Here is a 23325-nt window from a genome sequence, read left to right on the forward strand (position 1 = left end):
ACAGAACGCAAGTAACATATGAGGGGATCACCAAACGATGAAAAACCAGTGAAGGAACAAGTGTTCCTTTACTGTTTTTTTTCTAAGTTAATGAAAATAAAAGACGAACTTTAATTTTCTTATACTTTTAGTGATGTTCCGCATCAAAAGTATGTTAAAAATACGAAAAACAACTTCTAACCAGTGAGGGAACAGGCAGGTTCCTTTACTGGGCATAGATTTCCCAGTGAATGAACAGTATCTGTTAATATGTTGACACTTTAATTTTCAATTCATGATTACAAAAAGAAAGTTCTTGTATATCAAATTCTTTTTCTGATTTCCGACATCGATTGAATTCAAAATTTAGTTCTTCTGGAAGCTTCTGCTGAATAATTGGGCATAGTAAATTTCCATAACTTCCTGCAGTTACATTTAATGTTGACATGCTTCTTATTTGTATTTCACATTCATCATATAGTCTTCTTAGTGCTTTTAAGTTGGAAACATTTCGAATAGGTTCAATAGCAAGAAGTTTCGTCATATGAGAGCTTATCACAATGTCCGTTCTTCCAAAACGCTCTTTCACAATCTCGATAGAGGAATCATAATTCTGATCACTAATGGCAAATCCAGATATAGATGCGAGAGCGCTTCCTCCAAGCAAGGATTTCAATTATGCAAATTTTTCCGTCTTTCGTAATTCGTTGTTGTTATGAATAGCTGTTTCAAATTGATTATAAAAATCTAACCACTTGGTAGAATCTCCGTAAAATGTTCCTATTTGCAGACGAGGTAGATTCATTATTTTCGATTCAGTTTTAACAACAACAGTTTCGTTTCTATCGCTTTCGATATTAATTTTAGAATTCGAAGAACATCGATTTAAAAATCTCTGAATCCTACCTTTCCATGTCACTATTTTTTCTTGATATTTTTGGCAGGTGGTTATTTCGCTTTCGAACTCCTGTTCAGCAACAGTGTATTCCAGTTTTTCATCCAATTGTTTTAATTCCATCATTTTTGCATTTAGTTGCTCACTTAAATCCAATAAAAGCTCTGCTTTTTCAGCATCCTGCGATTCATCTGCAAAACTCGCTTCAATTTCCGATATCAATTTAGTAGTTAGCTGTCTTACCACAGTTCGTTTCATTTTTTGATTCCCTATCACTTCTTTCGTAGCCATCGTTCTAAATTAATTTATCCAAGTATTCTTCCAAACGTTTTCTATTCCATCTAAAGGTCCCCTATTCCAGGGATTTCGCACCATATTAAAATTAGTACTCTAAGGATACTTGGATACCCAAAATAATGATGACTCAGGAGAAACGAACACAACGTTTATTTCATATGGACAGCACAAAGAGGGAAAAAAAATATAACAAATATGAGAAAGAAATAATTGGCACAGCGCCATCTATTGATATAACTTTTAACATAAATTTTAGATATAATTTAACGCATTGTCTGCAAAACTAAATAATTAATTTGTGATCGGTGAAATAATATGAGAGTACCGCAGAGGGCGAATGTTTTCTGATTTGCTTATTGCTACTAACAAGGGGGTGGAGGGTTATTTTATTACCGTCGTTTAACAGTCGACCCATTGTAGGTTTTACGGCTACTAATGTTCAACACCGTGACCTTGTATGTTTGAACCCTATCCAGAGGAACTCCTGGATGCTCAATATCGGGAGAAACATGCCTTCGTGGAGGACTTTTTGATGGAACTAACCCGCATTTGCGCTACATGGTGAGGAAAAACCATGAAAACTTCCCACGGTCAGCCTAACAGCAAAGGGACTCTGATCCGTCTACCACTGAGGATATTTTACGTCAGAACTGTGGTCGGTGCTGGATATTTTGCTGGTGGTGCTGGATAAAAAAAAAATTTTTTTTTTAAATTTTGCCTTGCGAAAGAAATTTTTATTTCTCTTGTTAATTTCATCGTTGGTGAAGCGTCATCTTCTTTGGCAAGCTAATGACTTTCTCGCTCTCTTCTATTTAATAATAATAAACCTTCCAGGATTATGGTACTGATAAATAGTTATATCTGCTTTGGTTTACTACATTTAATGCTGGCTTCGAAATCAATAATAATGAAAGCTTGTGCCTCCACATTCATTTATTTTGAAGAAAGAAGCCCCCTTTTTTAATAAAAAGATGTTTCAAAAGATTTACATCTATTCTATCATTATTTCTATCAAATACTACTATAAATCCCCATTTAGAATTTTTCCTTTATTTATCTATCATTTTATTTACCGCTCAAGTTAATTCTGGCTTTAGTAGTTTTCCTCCTAAGCGGATCCGTCTGCTCAGCGCTATATGTCAATTATTTCCCTACCTAGCTAAGAATTCCCGTTTTCGTTGTGAAAGATGACACCCACACAAAATACATTTTACTTACATCAACTGGTTGAGCATGCACAATATATAATCATAGTATAATATCTATACTATATAATCATAGTGAAATAGCTATTTTCTTCATATTTTAGTTATTGTAACTTTAAATATTTAGTATCATTAAAAGAAAATTTTCTTCAAGTTTTCTTCAATGGGATTCGGAAGCAACCTTTCTTTACCATTTTTGTAGAATTTCTTCTCACTTTTATTAGTCTATTTCAATTTTTCAAACTGATTTATTTTCCACTGAGTCCCTGTGTTATTCTGTATCCTTGGAGAGAAAAAAAACTGAAGATCCATCGTCAGAGTGGGGTTGCCTAGAACAACACGAGAAAAGTTTAATTACTCCATTTAAGTTCTTCCAAACAAAAGATTTACTGAAGGTGCATATTAGACTCAGTTTGTATACCTCGAGTGTCCCTGATTCTCCCAAACATTTGGTTGTAGCAATTTTAAGGTTTTCTAAAAAACGTGTCGATGTAACAGCAAATGTGTACTACCTCAAATACAGTAATCCCTCTCTGCAGAACTAAAACAAGTTTTAGACGCTGTCTATCTTCACTCGCTTTGCTTTCTCGTTTCGGCAGAGAATACGGATAGTGCGGGCCGGGGGGTGAAAATAACTAATGACGTCATAGCAACAGATCTGGGCATTTATCAAATAAAACCTCTATTTTATGAAAAAGAAATTATAGAAATATTCGTTCTAGGTTAAATCTAGAATTAGACTCAATCTACTAAGGAATTTGGTGAACGAAACCGGGATGTGTTAAATATCCATTTATACATATATTCACTGCAGTTACATTTGATATTTTACAATTAAGATCATTTACATATTATTCTCTCGCCCATTCATTGCTCATTTACTCCTCCTCCCCAACGCCAAAACGACTCTTGCTTTGAATTTGCATTTTATAATATATTTCAATTTATAGTAAATTTGTATTTTGATTTCAAGTTTTCTATAGGGAAAAATCAATCATAAAACAGCGTTAGGAAACAAAATTTGCAAAAAGCTGATCAACATGAGAAAGCAATCTAGAAAATCGGTAAATCTTTTTCAAACAGAACGCAAGTAACATATGAGGAGCAATTTTTCAGTAATCTCTGATCAACAAACATCATTTCAGTGAAATGAGAGCTGTCGAATTCGGGATGACATACTATTTATGGTAGTATATTACAGTAGAATAATTTTTTCCACTGTTCAATTCAATGTAAATTAAAATGAAGGTATTCAAGTCCCTTGCCTACTTCATCTCAATGAATAAATATGATTTTAGAACCCCCCAAGTCAAAATTTTTGATGGTTTAACAATGATGGACAACATAAGTAACCACCACTTCAATGTAGGAATTCGGACTGATGGTTCAACATAAAAAATCCCAAATTGTTTTGATGGTCCTGAGAACCAACAAGAATTCCCATTAAAACATCATGAAAATGTATAGTTGGAACCATCACGGATTGTTGGTCCATGTTGTGTATATTATTGAAGTAGCATATTCCATCATGGAATGATAGAAGTTTGTTGGCATTTTAAAAACCATGAACACATAATGGAAAATGTTGAATGATGGTGACCATCAAATGATGTTGGATCATCATGAGTTGTAGAAGTTTCAACCTGTTTCCAATTAACTAATGTGCTCAAATGCTATCTTGAGCTTTATAACTAATAAAAATGCATGCTCCAATTATTTCAAAATATAGTTTAATCCTAAAAGCAGGAGCATGGCCAAAAGTTATATTCCTTCATGTTAATTTTACGTTTTTCTCGGCATCTTGAGATTTTTTAAGATAATTGAAAAGAATTTGAACTCAAATATGAAATTGTTTTAATCTAGAAAGTCGCTGCAAAAAAAATAACTCTTTTAAGTTTTTTTTATTATTTTATATAATAATAGTTAAAAAAAAATGACAAATTTTTACGAATGTTATTTTTGATGTCAAAACACAAAAGGTGAATAAAATCAGTTTCACAGTTTTTGAGCAATGAAATAATTCGATTAGCTTTAAATGCTATCAGGATATGGCAAAATATTTAAAATTAACGTAAGGATCTTCAAACTTTTGACCGCTCTCTGGTTCAAACTATTTTTTTTTAAATCGGATTTTTTTTTATTTTACTAAACAACTAAAAGATTTTTTTTATTTAAATCGGATTTTTTTTTTATTTTTATTCAAACACAATTTAGGAACTTTAATTTATGATTAAAAAAACTTTATAAATGCCTAATCAAAATTAAATTAGGGTGACCTGGGGTAATTCCTGATCAAAAAATGCAAACATCTATTTTGTAAGAAAACTATTCAAGATAGAAATATAATATTCACTGGAAGTTTGAGGTTATATGTGATGAGTCCTAGGCTTCTCACACTGAAATTTTCATTTTAAATCATTAAAAGAAATGTACTAATTATGAAATTTTAATTACTAGAACTTATTTTGCTTTCTAGAAGCTTAGTATCCTTTTCAGGCTTATAATTTCTCATCATATTTATATTAGGCTAATTTATAAACTTAAAACTTATTCTAACAATGTACACACATAAAATTAAGATAGAAGCAAGGTAAGACAAATCGAACACATTTGTCTAGCATACGGTTAAAAACAAATTTTGTGATTAAATTGAGTTAAAATGTATTTTATAGTTGTTCCACTTGATAAATATGAACTGTTACTTAAGAAAAGACAATTAGCTATTTATTAGCTTATTTCAATACTATTTATGAAAAGAAATGACAATGATCAGGAATTACCCCAGTGATCAATAATTACCCCATCTGTAGGGGGCAACATTTGATATAGTTTCCTATAATCAATTATAATGTTTACAGTAGATGTGAAACAATTAAACAAGAGCTTACACTACTTTCATATCAAAGAAAAAGAAAGTAACTCAAAATATTTATTATTAAGAGAAGGAAGAATGATGCAGAAATGTGCGCATTATGAAACCCATCTTTGAAATGGAAAATACAGAAAGCAGTTTAAAAGGTACTTATTTTGTTAGATTAAACAAAAAACTATTATTAAGTAAATGTAGTTATACCTTAGTAAAGTATACAAGCATTCTTGTTCATGTCTCAAATTTAGAAAAAAATTATTTATTTAAAATAAAACTTAGGTGATCATTATTTACCCCAGAAACAGAGTGATCGTGAATTACCCCGGGTCACCCTAATAAAAATTTTACTAAATTTTAATTCCTTATCCCTATTTATAACTTAGAAATTGGATAATTTAGTTATAAATTTGGCAAAATATATCTAGAATAAAATTCATAGATGTTTCTAACATTAATTCTCATGCCTCTAAATAGAGCCCACAAATATTCTTAGAATCATTTGAGGATTAGCTTCAAATATTTTTTGTAATATGCCTATAATTAAATGTTTAGATAACAAAATGCAACAAAAAATCTTTTTAAATGATATTTAAATGTATTAACCAAGATTTAAATGTATTAAAATCAATCATATCCTGATATTAAGGTATGAGAAAATAATCCATTTATACCCATGTATGAAATAAAAAAATACATATCCTTAAACTATCTGATAAAACATAAATTTTTAGAAATTAAATTAACTGTCGAATTCCAAGCCAACTGAAACCACCATTGAATTTTTAAAGTTTAAGCAATATTCTTGTATTTGGTATCATTTCAAAGGAAATTAGTAATAAGTTATGAATTCAGAAGTAATGCATGATTATAGTAAAATTTATCATAAATACTGAGTATTCATGATTTTGATTTATAATTGTCTATTTTAAAGAATAAGTCATTTAAAATATTACGATTTTACATACGGTTTGATTTATAGTGTAAAATAAATTGTTCCCAAGTCTAATTATGCAGTTATTTTCGTCAAATTTTCTTATTATTTTTAAAGTCTAAAATTATCTCAAATATATATATGTCCCCTCTGTTACAATTAATCTTTTAAGTTTATTTTATTTATTACACAAAAAATCTTTTAACTTAATAACTGGTGTCTATAAGTACAATCATACTATGTTATGTTTTTGAAAAGAAAAAAAAAATTAAAAGTTTCTCATCTTACAGAGAGGACAAAACTAAACATCCCTTCAGTTAAACAAAACTGATTGGCTGACCATTAAGAAGGAACTCTAGGAATGTAAACAAGTGCTAATTCATCCTGATTCAACTGGTTTAAACCAGTTCCTCCACTGTTAGAGCACACTTTTTTTTTATACAAAGCTATGTCATTTTTATTTGATAGTGTGTTAAGTTAGTTAAAAATTTTTTCAGTGAGTAATCAATATGGGGAAAACTGAAGCAGAAAGATTGGGAGAATAAATAAAACTAGAATGTCCAAAAAAAAAAAGATATTTGTAAGAATAAATACAAAGAACATAAAGCGAACATTTATAACAGAAGTATTTTGAAGAAAAACTTTAACAGAGAAATAGATAAATTGAAAAAAAAATAATAAAATTAAGAAAAGCAAAGAATAAATAAAAAAGTACTAGAAATTAAGGAAGGATATTCTTTCTAATACTACTTTAGACATAGGGAAAAGCTATTAAGAAAGCCAAATGTGCATTACCTCTATCTCCAAGGAAACATAGTACTGTTCTACGCCTACTCTGTAACCTTACTACCAAAAACAAAAGAAACAGCCTAGTAACAAACTTCTAATAAATTTCTACTCATCTGATTAACTTTCTTACCAGACTTCAGGTGGAGCTGAGTTTGTTAGGGGAACTTGGAGGACTTTGTGACCCGACAGATTTAATGTGCACCGTGCAAGTGTAAAAAGTTCAAGGAAAAAATCGGGTAGTTTATTTTGTTACCCAAAATAACTGAAATTGAGAAAGAAACAAACAATGCGCATGTTTTTTTTCTAAACAGGGTTAGGTATAATAAAAACTTCCAAGTATAGCTACAAAGATGTAGCATCGGTTCACATGTCAGGGATATTATAGCAGTACTGCCAACTCCAACTTTAAGTAACCGAAGAGTCACTTTTGACAATATTTCCCTTTAACTATTTGTCAAATTTGTAAGACTCTGTTACATTTCATGTCCTTTCTGTTACGACGCATTATTTGGACTAAATAAAAATGTGTTTGCAATTAAAAAGTCTAATAATAATAAATTTTACTTTGAAATGTGATAATAGAAATTTTTTTTTTTTATACATATAATGTTTAGAATGGTCCAAATCGCAGAATTTAGCGTAAAAAAAAAGTGTATGTCAAAAATGTAGGATTTCATTTGTCCCCTCTGTAACAAGTACTTTCAATTAACTTGTAATTTAATTATGAGGCTCTTATACAGGGAGCGTAGCCAAACTTCTCAACAAAAAATAAGAACTTTTTAAGCACTCAAAAAATATCAAAATTAGACAGGGTTGGAAGTTTTTGACAATTGATGGTCTTTATTTACAATGACGATGGGGCGTCACAAACGATGAAATTAACAAGAGAAATGAAATTTTCTATCACTAATAGAGAAAAAAAATTGACAATGTTTAGTTGGTCCCCGTAATCAGCAAAAATTCGAGGGATTTTTCGATTCTATAGCAGAGGACGAAAAATGAGATTTTTTTCGATTCTATTACAGAGGGTGGAAAATGAAGTCTGAAATTGAGAATCTCTTGCAAAATGCGGCGGGATTGCACATGAGAGTCAGAAATCTTTACCACTAAATCCAGCTCAGTATACACAAGTGCAAACCAGCAAGTAATTCATCAAACATGTAAAACAAATGATGTTTTCACACACTACAGACCGGTGGTAAGCCGAAAGAGATAGTGGTTGATTTTTTTGTGAAAACGTTGAATAGGACGATGTCCTTTTGCATAATTTGTGGCGAAAATCAACATGGTAAAGAATAATATCATATTTCGGAAAAGAGAAAATTAAGCACTTTTTAAAAACACCCATGGAAAAAAGCACCTTTAGAGGATTTTAAAAAACGAAAATAAGCACCTTTAAGCACTTTTTAAAAAAGCTACGCACCCTGTTATATTATTTTATGCCAAATTAATAAACATTGCATCATAAAGTAGCATATTGTTGTAGAATTTTTTGTTTTCAGAAATATTTAATATATTTTTTAGTATAAAATACATGTGTGATTTCCCATCTGTTACGCTTGGAATTCAATAACTTCTTACATTTATATGAGAGAATGAAGAGTATAACTTTATATTTACCTAATTTGCTTCTTACAAACTGAAATTTGTTTATCAGAACACATGTTCTGTTTCAACCTAAATACTAATGAAACCTATCTGAATTGAGGGACAGAAAGAAATTATTCCTTTCAAATTGTTTTGTCAAATAGATGGAAAAAAAACTCCATTTAAAAACAAAAAAAGTTTAAAAACAGAAATAAGATTACAAGTGTTGGTTTCAAAAAGTAAAAAAAAAAGGAATTTTAGTAAGATGCTTTTTGTATTCGTAAGTCTAGTAGATCAAATGAGGGAATGAGATTTCATAGTTTTAAAAATTAAAATTATTTCAAATATTGCTTCGAATTTGTGCGCCAATGTAAAAAATGTCATCACACTGCATGTTAAACAAATAACTTATTGATTTTTCTATAGAAAAATATCATGGATTTACATATTATCATTCATTCATTTACATCATTCTAGCCTACTTGCAGAGAATCACCCTACTAAAACTTTTTTTTTGAGAAAATGGAAAAAATATATATTTCCCTAAAAACATATAATTTAAAATCTCATACATTTAAGTTTTCTCTATTTAGAATCAAATCATTAGGTAAAATTTTTCAAAACATTTCATATTTTGACCAATATATTAGAAAAAATAAATTAGCACATTAATAATAATTTAAAAAAAAAAAACAATTTACTTCAAAAAGTTGTTGAAAAAAATACAAATTATGAAAGTAGTTTTAACATTTATTTTCAAAAGCACTTATAGAGATTTTCTAAGGGAAGGGGTCGCTGCAACCGGAAAAAAACTTTCAATATATTTTAAATTTTTTCCCCCTGCAGTTCTTAAGATTATTTAAAAAAAATAAATCACATTTTAGTAAATTCTATATTGCCATTAAAACAAGCTTATTTCAAAATGAAATGTGCAATTTTAATAATATTTAAATTTTAAAAATCAGGTTTTAATTAAATTCTTTAAACTACATATGAAACAACAAAGAAAAATTTGTTCTGTTTAGTTTTTTTCTTAAAAATTTTTTACATTATTTTTATTTAGCATAATGGAAATATATTTTAGCCTATCATAGAATTCAATTTTTGACTCTGAATAAATCCAATACGGCATATAAGATACAAATGAAAAATTTTTTTATTTTAAAGTAGCTGGCCTTTTTAAATTTTTTTTTCTTCATATTTATTTATTGAGATTTAAAAATAAAAAAATAAGGGGTTAAGAATTATTATCTCTAGTAAAAAACTTAAAATTCAAATCTTCAATATTTTAATTTCTTATCTCGAAAGTAATTATTATATTGATTACACCATTAGGTGAAAAGTTTTAAAACAGTTTATATTTCTATGTATAGACTAATTGACTTATTATTTTAATGTATAGACCAATTTATTTGTAACATTTTAAAATGACTTTTTTTTTTACATTAAATTATTAATTTTTCAATAACTAGCTCTTTTTATAGTACTAATAACAAAATGAGTTTCATAACATTTTAAAATGAATTTCCAAGCACTACACCACAGATTTTATAATTCAGACACAAAACAGTATATACAGTTAAACCCCGCTATAGTGAACACTGTTTATAGTGAACTCCCGGATATAGTGAACAAAACATTCACTCCCGTGCCTTGCTATACACATATGTTATTTTTTGTGGATATAGTGAACCAAAAAAGTGAGAGGAAGTTGGATACTTTGAACTTTTTTCTGCCTTCGACTGATTTTTTTAATCCATTTTCTGGTAATTTTGAAATTTCTACATAAACCGATTTTTAAAACCATCTATAGAGTGGAATGTAGCCGTCAGCATTTTTCTTGTTTGCTTCTTTAATCTCAATTTCCCATCCCTAAATGTTTTGTACGCAAGACGAAGAGCAATAAAAAATAAAATTCAACACATTTTTTGTTAATACACTATTGTTTCATAGTCATTTTTGTATTTCATTTTATAGTTCATTTATTTAAATAAAGTGTAACAAAAGGGAGGAATTCAGAAGCATTAGTTAAAATTGTTTGCGGTATGGATATAGAGAACTCCCGGTTATTGTGAAACGAAATTTCGGTCCCTTGAAGGTTCACTATAGCGGGGTTTGACTGTATAACAAATTTGGGCAAAGGAGTTTTAAACAGGTTTTCTATAGCTACTTAAATATATAATTTGATTTCTCTATTCCCCCCCCCCCAAATAAATAATATTTCTCTAGGTAAGTCCATTAAGTAGACTTGAAGTTAGTTTCGTTTTAAATTGATAGACTATTCAAAATAGTTAACATTCCGCAAATACCCAACACATGCAGGTGCTGAGATGATTTATCTCTTTAATAACAAAAATTTTTTAAAGTTTTTTCATAATATTAATACAGTCAAACCCCATTATAGTGAACCTTCAAGGGACCAAAATTTTGGTTCACTATAACCGGGAGTTCACTATATCCGTTACAAAAATTGTAATTTTTAGCTGATGAGCAATCCTCAACATCAGATATGGAAACACTTCAACATTTTTGTGATCTGCATTTCTCAACTTTTTTCTGCCATCTAAATTTTTTTCAAGAGCAGAAATTATTAATTGCCTATTTTTCTATCTGTTACAAACTGCAGATTTGGATAGTTTATATTCGCTGCAAATATCAACTTGATTGCATCCATTTTCCAGATTATGCTCATTTTATCATCAATGGAGAACGTTTTATGTTTACTGGTCGCCATAGTTAAATTTGAGATACTTGTTTGCAGACTTTTTCGTAACTGAACTGAGAGCAAAAAGAAGTTGAAATGAGGGCCTTATCAACACATATTAGTGTCCAACCCTTTGACCAATAATGAATAATTACTCATTACATACTGATCCCACTGACACCTTACAGGTGTATCAGCTGCCTGGGTTGGAAACATCTGCTTGACTTGCTTAGGGATAGGAAAGTGAGATAAAAGCAAACGAGAAAAAATGCTTATCATTACATTCCCCTCTATAGATGGTTTTATTTTGAAGTAGAAATTTCAAAATTATTACAAAAAGAAATGAAGAAAAAAATCAGTCGAAGACAGAAAAAAGTTCATTATATCCAACTCCCTCACTTTTTTGGTCCACTATATCCACAAAAAATAACATATGTGTATAGCAAGGCACGGGACCGAACATTTCGTTCACTATATCCGGCAGTTCACTATAAACTGTGTACACTATAGCGGGGTTTGACTGTATAAATGATTTTTATGTCTTTTCTAATTAAATTCCTCATAGTTAGGACTGTTCTTGTCAATTTAAACAATGTTACATCATATAATTAACAGTGCTAAAAGTTTAGTTTGAAAGGTGTATACAAAACAAAAAAAGGCCAGTAAAATGAATTGCAGTTATTTTATTATGAATATTTTATGACAAAGCTTTACATTGTATCAGGTTAAAAACAAATAAACGTAGATCCGTGGTGAGAAGTGCAGATGCAATTTTTGGCCATTTGCTATTTGATTTTATAATGAACAATTATTATTTGTACAAGAAATACAATATTAAAGCGATGAGAGAAATTCTTGCAGACTATGCTGTGTATACAATTACACGATAATTTGTTCTTTAACATTGTTCTAAAGAAAAACAAAAAGTGATTATGAAGTCCTACAACAAAATTGCAATAATTTAGCGGCAAACAAACCAATGAATTTACAAATGTTTTAAAACTCTGGCAACTATTATGATACAAATGAACAATTTGTTAAGACTAATATTATTTTTTTTTATCTAAATGCAATTCACATACAAAATGTTATACACTAAATATTAAATAAATCACAATATTGCTAAAAAAAATTGTTTGTGATAATAACTCAATTTCCAATTTTGATCAAGTTTTTAGGGATGCCAACTAAAGTGATGCTTTTTCATAGCAGTTGAAATATTTTTCCTACACCAAACATAGATAATTTAACTGCAGTAATTGAAATGAAAAAGTTAATTGATATTTCATTACTTAAAGTTTTATCTCAAACAAGGAAAAAAATAATAAAACTTCAACATATTTAATGATGTACAAAAAGCATCAAAATAGAGGGAGAAATACATCAAATTTAAATAAAGCAGGAAAAAATAAGTAATAGCAGAATATTATAAGATAGTTCTTAAATGGAAATGAATCTATAAACGGTAGTTTTAATAACAGCCAGTAGTCAGATTTTTGAACAAAAAATAAGTACTTTTTAAGCACTCAAAAAATATATTCACATTCCAGAAGAAAAAAAAATTATAATTAGGATCTGTGCAGTAATAAAAATTTTTTTCTTTCTATCGTTTCAAGTTTTAAATTTATAAACATACAATCAATAAAATTCAAAAACATTTTCAGAAATTAACATAATCATGATGAAATAACCAGTTTCTGAAAAATATTGAAGAGAAAATCGTGCATTTCTTGTAATTTAGAACGGCAATCGATACGGAACAGAAAAAATCTCTTTTTAAAAGATAGAAAATTAAGCACTTTTTACAATCCCCAAATTAAAAAAAAAGAGCACCATTAAGCACTTTTTAAAAATTCTACGCACTCTGTATAAATTAATATATGTTAAACAAATATATCATATTAATTAAATTCAATTATAAAACTCTGTAAGACACCTCGTTCCAAAATTTATATACATAATTTAGATCATAATAAGTCATAGAGGATATGTTCAGTAACGAAATACTCTTAATGCATAATTTTAGAATATTTTTCAAATGTGAAATTATAAAAAAAAAGGTAGCACATCAAATTAATATTTAAACGAGGAAAACACAAGGTAAAAAATGTAATAAATAAAAACTGAGAAAGGCAAAATTGAAAACATCAAAACCTGTTAGATTTATGCGGAGAATAAAGAGATACTGCTAATAATCACTACCCCCCGCCTCCGCTGGTAATCAAACAATTTTTATATCTTCAGTCCCCTTTTTGCAATAGCGATTTGTTAGATTTCCATAGTGTTTGTGTTAGGGCTGCCATTCAAATTTGGGAAAAAAGAAATTCTCTGTACATATTATAAACTTACATTTTAGATTTTCAAATTCATGACTTTTCATGACTAATTCCAAGAACTTTTCATGACATAAGTTACTATTTTCTCCGACAAAAACAGAATAATAAATTTAAAAAGCATTATAATAACATTAATTAAAACAATAGGTATAAGCAAAACTGTTACACTCGGCATCTTCATATTTATAGATTTTAAATTTAAGAAACAGAGTAAAGAAAGAGTTGAAGCAATAAAATAGCTGAGCAAATAATTTTTTCTTTTTTTTTTCTGCAGAATTACATTCTAAATATACTTTTCTTGTTCAAAATTTGCCAATGACTGGCTTGCCAGCTAGAATTTTAAATTGATAAAATAAATAATAATAATAATTCTGAAATCACAGAAGTTTAAAAGATACTTCAGTCTAGAAATGATGTTTTTTCTTTTATTTTTTGAAAGAACACCATAATTTTTAAAGAACAGGATAAAAACTTTTTATATTTTAATAAAATATGACTCTGAGTGGGGATTTTGTTACAAATTCAGATAATCACCATGAAATTGGGGGGGGGGGGGNAAATTTTTCGGCAACCTAAATCCATGATTTTTTTAAAAAAAATAGTTAAAATCATGACATTTCATGACAAATTTTGTTCAATACCAAAATTCATGACTTTACAGGTGCGCGCATACCCTGTATATATTAAAAGGAAAAACACAATAACTGTGCTCTTGTATGAGCTGTATTGAGCAAACTATACTAGTTATAATTTCTGAAAAAGTTTAAGAGAAAAAAAGGAACAGCTGAACATACCTAAAACAAATAATGATTTTGTGTAAATGAAATAGTTTAATATGGCTAAAATATCATTCTTAAGTATCCCAATCTGAGTGGTTACCACTTTTTAATAGACGAAAATAAGGAACAAAATTCCCTGAAGAAACATTTTTCTAGTTTCGAAAGAAAAACTCAAAATTCCCTGTTATTTTAGGTGCTTTTTAAATTCCCTGTTATTTTAGGTGCTTTTTAAATTCCCTGTATTTTTTAGGTTTTTCCTGTGGAGTGGCAACCCTGCTGTGTTTTTCTCTAACTGAAAAGTTTGCAACCAATTATGTGTTTTTATTTAAAAATTAAGGATTTTGAAAACATATACCATATATTACAAAAGACTCAGTGCACATGTTAATATTGAGTAGATGTCATCAGGTGGATAACAAGATACAGTATTTTTTTTAAAATTAATATTTCTCTATATCAGGGGTGTCCAACTGGCGGCCCACGAAGCTTTTTTTATATATTAGTTGTCATTTTTTGGGGTTAATTTTCGTAAAAAAACTGTATGGTAAGAACTCCACTCGTTAATAAAAACGTAATTTCTTCATTTAATTAAACATACCAACGGTGCAAAAAAATTTATTTCTCAGGTTTTGTATCCACGAAAATATTTATTCAGATACCAAAATAATAGTGTATGTTGTTCTTTTTTAATTCATTTTTTTTGTATTTTGTGAATATAATTTAGCATGTGCGTATCAGAAATTTTCTTGAAAAAATTCTCCGATTTAACTTTTTCAAACCACTCATTTTGGACGAAAATGTTTACACACACATTTGTAAATTTTTAATTTAAAATATAAATATCTATTCTCTGGTGGTTGTAGCAGACAAACCTCAATTTTTTCATTGAATATTTCGTGTGCTACTATGTAAGTTTTAATACCAACATTTTTAAAGTTTTATATCTTAACAATTAGATATCTGTTGCACATTAATTGTTTAATACATAGGTGCACATTAAAGTTATTGTAGACCGAATTTTTATTTTTTATTTAATATTTTTAAAAATATTATTAACAACAATGAAATATTTTTAAAAAATCTACTTATTTTAATTTGTAATTCAATACTTTTGTTTTGCACAACTTGGTAAAAATCTGACAGTAATATTAAATGTTCCTTCAAACATAAAATAGTCCTTTATAAAATTTTGATAAAGTTGTGGCCCGCCAATTGATTTGTGTTTTTAAGTGTGGCCCCCGGCCTCATGTAAGTTGGAAACCCCTGCTCTATATATACAAATATATTAGAAAAAAAAGTGGCCATAACAGAGCAATTTGTAAATGTTAAGAGTAAATTAAAACTGAAAAATGTGATATTTTGGATGGTTCCAAAAAGCTTATCCTAACTCTGTTCTTAGGATTTTATTCCACATGAAATCTATGGGTTAGTGGCATCCTCACGTCTTTTTAAACAAAAATCCTTCCCAAGTAACATTAAATACAAAAGAATAAACAAATTAATATACTAAATAATTGTACACAAATAACTGCTGATATACTTTGACTAATAAAACAAGAAACAAAAAAATCATATTCACTGTCAACAGTGTTTGTATTTAATAATACAACCTAGAACAATAATTTTATAAGATTCACTGCAGTGTATCATACAGTCTATAAATCTAGAGTTACAAAAAAAAGTGAAACCTCCAGGAACAACCACTACTGTTTACAGGGTATCTGATGCATTTTAGATTTTCCAATTCATGACTTTCCATGACTATTTTTAAGAATTTTTCATGATGAAGTTACTATTTTCACCTACAAAAAATTTAAAAAAGCAATATGCAGGGATGAGATTGGTCAAAAGGCAAAAAAGCTGAATTTTAACGCGAGTAAATCTTACGTGATTTATAGCAAAAATATCCGTAACATATTCTCATTCAGTTTCGCTGATGTTGTAATGCTTATATATATACACCAATAATCGTTGATAGAAAAACTGCCTTATAGTAACCAATTCAAGAAAAAAAACTTACTTCTTACAAGAATCGCAATGAAGGATTTTAAAATCAAGAGAATACAAATAGCGATCTTGGATTTTAAAATCGCGTAAATATGAATTGCGTGAATACGAATCCAAATTTATAAATCACGTGTAAATACAAAAATCGATGTTACAACCGCAAAAACGAATCACGACATTGGATTTTTAAATCTCGTAAATAAGAATTGCAATGTACAATATTGAAATCGCGAGAATGAGAATCACAACGCGCAACTTTTAAATCAGCTTAATACGAAAAACGATGTTTGATATTAAAATGCAGCAACGTCTGGATTAAGAAAATACGAGCTATTAAGCGGAAGGGTAAAAAAGCAGAAAATCTTGTTGTCCGCGCGTAAAAGCGGAGAAAACCGCTAAAATAAGTAAAAATGTGGAAGGGTTGGCAGCTACGTAGTTTGAACTTTCTGTTTATCTTTGAAAATTAGAAATAAATAATTATTTTATTTCAACTACTGAATTTTCAGAAAAGCGGAATTTTTTATTAAAAAAAAAAAAAAAAAAAAAAAAAAAAAAAAAAAAAAAAAAAAAAAAAAAANGAATCGGAGTTTTTGGATAAAAAGGCTGAAATTCGAGAGACAAACGTGAAAAAAAAACGGAAATCCACTAAAAAGCGGAAAAATCTCATCCCTGAATATGATAACATTAATTGAAATGATAGGCATAACCAAAATTGTTATACTCAGCATCTTTGTATTTATTGATATTAAATTTTGAAAAACAGATTAAAGAAAGAGTTGAAGCAATAAAATAGCTGGGGGGAAAAAAAACAAAGCAAAAAAAAATTTTCTGCAGAATTATGTTCTTAAGATATACTTTTCGTATTCATCAGAAAGGAAAGAAATACTTCTCATTTTTCTGTTCTCATTTCTGAATATAAAAAATTCGCCAATTACTGGCTTGCTTCAGCTAGAATTTTAAATTGAAAAAACAAAAAAAAATTCTGAAATCACAGAAGTTTAAAAGATAATCCGCTCTAGAAATGATGCTTTTTTCTTTCATTTTTTGAAAGAACACCATAATTTTTAAAGAACAGGATAAAAAAAATTTCATATCTTAAAAAAATATGACTATGAGTGGGAATTTTGTTACAAATTCAGATATTCTGAACATCGGAACACTGTGAAATGGGGGGTAAATTCCATTTTAAAAATTAGATTTTTCAATAACCTAATAAATCCATGACTTTCCATGATTTCTTTAAAAAAAATAAATAATTGTTAAAATCATGAAAAATTTTGCTCAATACCAAAATTTATGACTTCTCATTATTTTTCATGACTTTTCAAGTGCGCAGATACCCTGTCAAATAAGAAAACACGAATAAATATTGAAACAAAAAACACTAACAAAACAAATAAATAGATTCAAAATGTTGGTGATTGGTTCTTATTTTGCCTCTTTTTGACAATTGCTGAAAGAGATTGACAACCTCATGTTACAGTCAGAGTGTGCTAAAAACGGTGTAAACAGCGATTTAGTTTTAAAGTTAAATTAGAAAAAAAAAGTTATTTAAAAAAAAAAAACTAAGTGTCTCAAACAAACAAACCTCTTGTTTTTAAAGTAAATTTTTATGATACGAAATTAAATTCAAACAAAAAACATAATTGTTTATTTATTTAAAATACTTCTATCATTTATTAATTGGTAAATCTGCTTTTTGCACATAATTACATCAGTAGGAGTAATTTTTATTAAAACTCAATTTAATTCATCGGTTCTGTTTTCATGATGCCAACGTAAATGGCATTTTCACACCAAGAAAAAGACAGTGAGTAAAGTAAAAACCGAAAAATCGCGTACCTTTGATAAGTCGACGGAAGTAACCTCTCAGGACGACCAACCTCCATTTTATTGTGGAACAGAGAGTGGTCGTTACCGAGAGGTTTCACTGAAATAAAAGGCTAAAACAAATCATATACCCTGATAAATAAAAGAAATAAATGTATATCAGTGTTTCAGAGATATAATTTATAAGTTAAATGTAAGAAATGTAGTCATCTAAACACTATGCACTAAAACCATCTTAAAAGTTAAGATCAGATGGTAAAATGAAATGATTATATTGACATGAAGGTTCGACACGCCACTTCGAGTCCCTATTTAAGTATAAATTGTGGAGGAAATTTTTTTTTGAATATTTTTTCACACTGCATTCACACGCAAAATCAGTAATACAGCTTTTTAAAGTAAGTTCACAGATACAGTAAGCATACACACATGCATCAAACTTTAATGCAAAACCCACTCACTAACGTGCAATGGATGCCATGGATCTTCTTTTCAATCTTCTATTAGCCTACTAGATACATAAAGATATTCAGATCTAATAGCTAAAACTTTTGACTAGGCACTTGATTTTTTTTTCAATACTTTTTTTTTATTTTTTCGATCCCCATGGCCCAAAATGAATTTATTTGAAAACTATTCTTTGCGGGGTCTTCGTCGTCTGGGAAAATCTCCAGAGGCAGAAGCATCCTGTTCAAATAAAAAGTATAAAAATAAACACAAATGAATTTTGGCACAACATAAGAATCAGTATTTTGTTTCTAAGCAAGAATAAAAAAATTTAAGTTTCTATTTTATTATCTCTTTCTTACTTAATGCAAAAAAAAAAAAAAAAAAAAAAAAAGATTTTTGCATAAACTAAAAGCAATGCAATGCATGTTATTTTTATTTACTACAATAAAATATTTACCATCACTGATGAGATTTGCATTTTCTGGTTAAATGAACTGTTTTCTGTTAAAATATCTGTATGATTCATAAGATATTATAAATATGCTCACATTAATACACTCATGCAATTGAATTAGAACAAAATTTATATTATTTAAAGGAAAAAATTAAGGAAAATAATGGTACATAATTACATTAGTATCTCATACATTTTTAGAGTTCAGAAGTGTTTTGAAATATAAATCGAAAAGTTGACAATGAAAAATGGAAAAATAAAGGTGCGAAACAAAGCTAGGAAAAACCACAATAGAGAGAGAAAAAAAGATGAACAGAAAAAAAAAAAAAAAAAAANAAAAAAAAAAAAAAAAAAAAAAAAAAAAAAAAAAAAAAAAAACTGCAGTGGCTGATAGGGGCAAATCAGGGAAAATGCATTGGAATCAGCATTCAACAAGACAAGATTCTAGGGCATCAAGATGAGCTGGTGTGACGAGGGTGGAAATAATTTTGGCATTGTAAAACTGAATTTATGCTTAAGATTCCAACAATGTGCAATTATTTTTGTATTCTTGATAAAGTAAACATCTGCTGCCTTGCTGCAAGTGAATTGTTATTTCAAATTCGTATATATTTTTAAAGCGAATGAAGTTCTAATGTAATTAGTACTTTTTCATAAATTTTTATTCTTCCAGAAAACAAATATAAGCTTGTGCAATTATTTCCTTTATTTTTTTTCTTTTTCTAATTAAGAGACTTTAAAAAAAATTTTTATATCAATATTTGCACTCAATCTCTAAAGAAAAAAGACAATAAAAAGGATAAAAAATAGTTTGTAGAGCAAGATATGATGAAGTTTTGTCATACCAAGAAACGTCAAAAAAAGCAGTATTTAGATTTCAGATCATTTTGTCTATTTGTGTGAATTCAGATATTTCTCTGCCATCACATTCCTTTTTTGAATTACTTCCCTTCTAAAGAAAGTTAGCTTTGTTCTGACAGACAATAGGTAAGGTTGCCTGGCTTAAGATCTGTTGTTTGTATCGTGATTTTCTATTTTGTGATAAAAGTTTATTTCGGAGTTTTTTCAATAAGTCCGTATCAATCGAGCCATAGTTATTATCCTTGTGGCAGAGTTATTATCCTTGAGCTTTCTGCGACAAACTTTCCTAGCATCAATATTTTTCTTTAAGATACTTTTAATTATAACAATTACTAGTTTAAAGTAACAGAAACGTTGTGTTCACAGAAGAGTAATATTTTTTAAATTCTAATATTATAGGCAATATTCTCGCATTTTGTAGGCGGAAGAATGCACTTATTATTTCCTCTTCGAATTTTGTAAATCATTCCCCATATTAAAAATTGCAAAATCCGTTCAGTAATTCCTAAAATAAAGATTGCAAATCATGAGAATAGGTGTCTTTAAAAAAGAGATACTCAGATGTAAAAATGTATATAAATGTGTAATAAATGTAAAATGCGGTGTTCTTTAAAGGAAAAAGAACATCATTTCTAGAGTGAACTATCTTTTAAACTTTTGCAATTTCTGAATTTTTTATTTTATATTATTAATTCGAAATTCAAGCTGAAGCCAGTCATTTCTGATTTTTTTAAAAATCTCAAATCTGAATAGAAAAATCATGATTATTTCTTCCCTCTCTGATGCACAAGAAAGACATCTTTGAAAAAGTGCAGTGCATCAAAAAGTGGTCATTCAATTGCGCTATTCAAATTTCGTGTCATAGTAATATCAGAATTTTAAAAACTACCAGAAAATTAATTGCCTTAGTTTCAAAAGAGGAAAAGATCGAATCATGGATTTACGCGTTTCATATATTTCAGTGATAATAACTTCATCTAAAAGCCATTTCGTTCGGGGCCATTTCATTGACAGGGTCAATTTGTAGACAAAGTCATACGTAATGTTGAAACTATTTTTTATCATTTGTTGGATTATGCGTTATGCTACTTTCACTTCTTCAAAATGTAGCATATTTGTGTTGAAATTTTTTAAACCTAGCCAGAAGCAAAATTTTTATGGTATGCTGTAATTGCCAGAAAATAAGCATTGCCTCTTCCCCAGGCATCACAATATTAAATTTCTTTTCAATAATTAAAACTGTATTTTTGCTTTCTATGTAAAATTTAAGTTTTTTTTTCGAAATTGTAAAAAATAAATGATAATAATAAAAACTCCATTATTTTACTATTTTCATATACTTTAGAAGTCTGCAAATGTCCCATACATAACAGAAGAATAGCTCTATAAAACATAATAACAAAACATTTCAGAAACATAAATGTAAAATTTCATTATCTAGCATATAATTACCTGTTCTTCTAATAGTTCTTCTTCGTCACTATTTTCTTTATCATCTTTTTTCGTACTATCATCATCTTCTTTTTCTTTCCTCTCATTTTCTTCATTATCAAGCAATTCCACTTCTTCCTCGGGTGGTTCTTCCACCTCTTCCTCTTCTTCTTCCTCCTCCTTTACCTCCGTAATCGTAGCCTCTTTTGGAACTTCTCTCATCTTTTCATCTGCCGGGCCCTCCTTACCGGCATACATTTTGCGTTTATTCTCCAATTCCTGGTAACATACAAACTTTAATCATAAACAAAATACAAACAAGCAATATAAATTTTTTTAGCTACTTTTTATTAAATTATTAAAATTTCTTTCTCAAATATAAAACTAAAATTAATTAATTAATCTTAATGAATGTATTAATTTGAAAAAAAAAAAAAACTGTATTAACATCAAAAATCATCCACTACAAGTATAAAAAATGTATTTGAACTTGAATGGATGAATAAAAAAGTATTTTATTAATGATTGAAAATTTGAACAAAACATAGAGAGAGTGTGAACTAATAGTAGGAATAAAATAAAAAAAAATAAAAAATGTGTGGTATTAGAAAACTCTAAAAGTATAAATTCGGTGATGTGGACCAACATGCTACCACGTAATGTTCTTTATTGAACTGATCCGACACAGTGAATATAAAATTATTAAATATTTAAATGTGCGCAATAAACTATTTCTTTTTCGCTCAAATAAAGCTTTAAATAAGAAACCATCACTGATGCTATCTTTAAAATATGTGAAAAATTGAATCGCTTATAGTAAAATTTAAAACAATGACTAACGCTTAACACATTGGAAAATTTGTTTTTCACGCATCTCCATTTAATGAATGAATTAAAAATCTTTATTAATATCAAGAACCATCCATTACAAGTTTAAATAAAATGTATTTGTACTTGAGTGAATGAATAAAAACTATTTTATTAACACTTGAAAATTAATCGAGAGAGAATTAAATAAAAAAAGACATAGGCTTTTATTAATTTAGATTCTAGAAAAGTTTATTTTCTTTCCATTTAAAATTTTCCAAAAATATTATGGATAATTTGAAGAATATTTTAAAGCTACCAAACATTTGATAAAAAAAAGTACTTCAGCAACTGATTGTTAGATTTATTCAAAACATTAGTTTGAACCTGTAAAATGTTGAAAGTTAGAGAGAATAAATTTAATTTATTTATTATTATTTAAAACTTTTTTTTTGCTTAGAAAAGTTTTAGTAAGTTCTTGAAATATGAGTGGTTGAAGTATGAGAGGGGAACTTGTTGAAGATGCTACTTTAAGAAGAATTACATATTTAACGTTGCAGGGGTAGCAGCAAAGTTTTTTAAAATTTTAGGGGTAATATATGATTTTGCTAGGTTAAAAACAGATCACATGGTAGTTTATTACATTACAGAAGATTATTACAATTCATCCACACATATCATGTATCATTGCAAGCCATAAAATAAAGCTCTGAAATTTATTAAGTCAAGAATGAAATCTCTAAAGTGTAAAAATGAAATTTCAACTTTACATATTACCTATCAGAAATTAAGTGCATAATTCAGGAACAGGCAAAAGTGAGAATAAATCAAGAGAAAAAATAAATTAACACCAACTTGGATTTTTATTTAATTTTTACCTTCTTAATCAAAACTTTATTATTACCTTACTTTATTAAGAAAAACTATTGTGTGATATTATTAGATTTCAAATCAGCAATTTATATTAGAAGTTAGAGAAAAACAAATTAATCATGATCATTTTTCTAAAATATTCTTGATATGATTTGTGAGATTCTTTTACTGCCCTCAATAGTGTTGTGGTGATCTTCAACACTCCTCCATAATTTCGAATGGTATCTTTGATTAGTCTAAG

General features: G+C 28.4%; 1 protein-coding gene across 1 annotated transcript in view; it reads right to left on the bottom strand.

The window, feature by feature from the left end:
* Window positions 1-11924: 11924 nt before the first annotated feature.
* LOC122268228 (Calnexin 99A) overlaps window positions 11925-23325 on the bottom strand; it is a gene marked incomplete in the record, with an annotated part of 65053 nt that continues 53652 nt past the window's right edge. The window contains 2 exon segments of the mRNA XM_071180911.1: window positions 11925-18895; window positions 21426-21683. Of these exon segments, the coding sequence (XP_071037012.1) occupies window positions 18842-18895; window positions 21426-21683 (312 nt within the window).

This window comes from Parasteatoda tepidariorum, chromosome 5 (genome assembly GCF_043381705.1).
Source record: "Parasteatoda tepidariorum isolate YZ-2023 chromosome 5, CAS_Ptep_4.0, whole genome shotgun sequence".
Classification (NCBI taxonomy): Eukaryota; Metazoa; Arthropoda; class Arachnida; order Araneae; family Theridiidae; genus Parasteatoda; species Parasteatoda tepidariorum.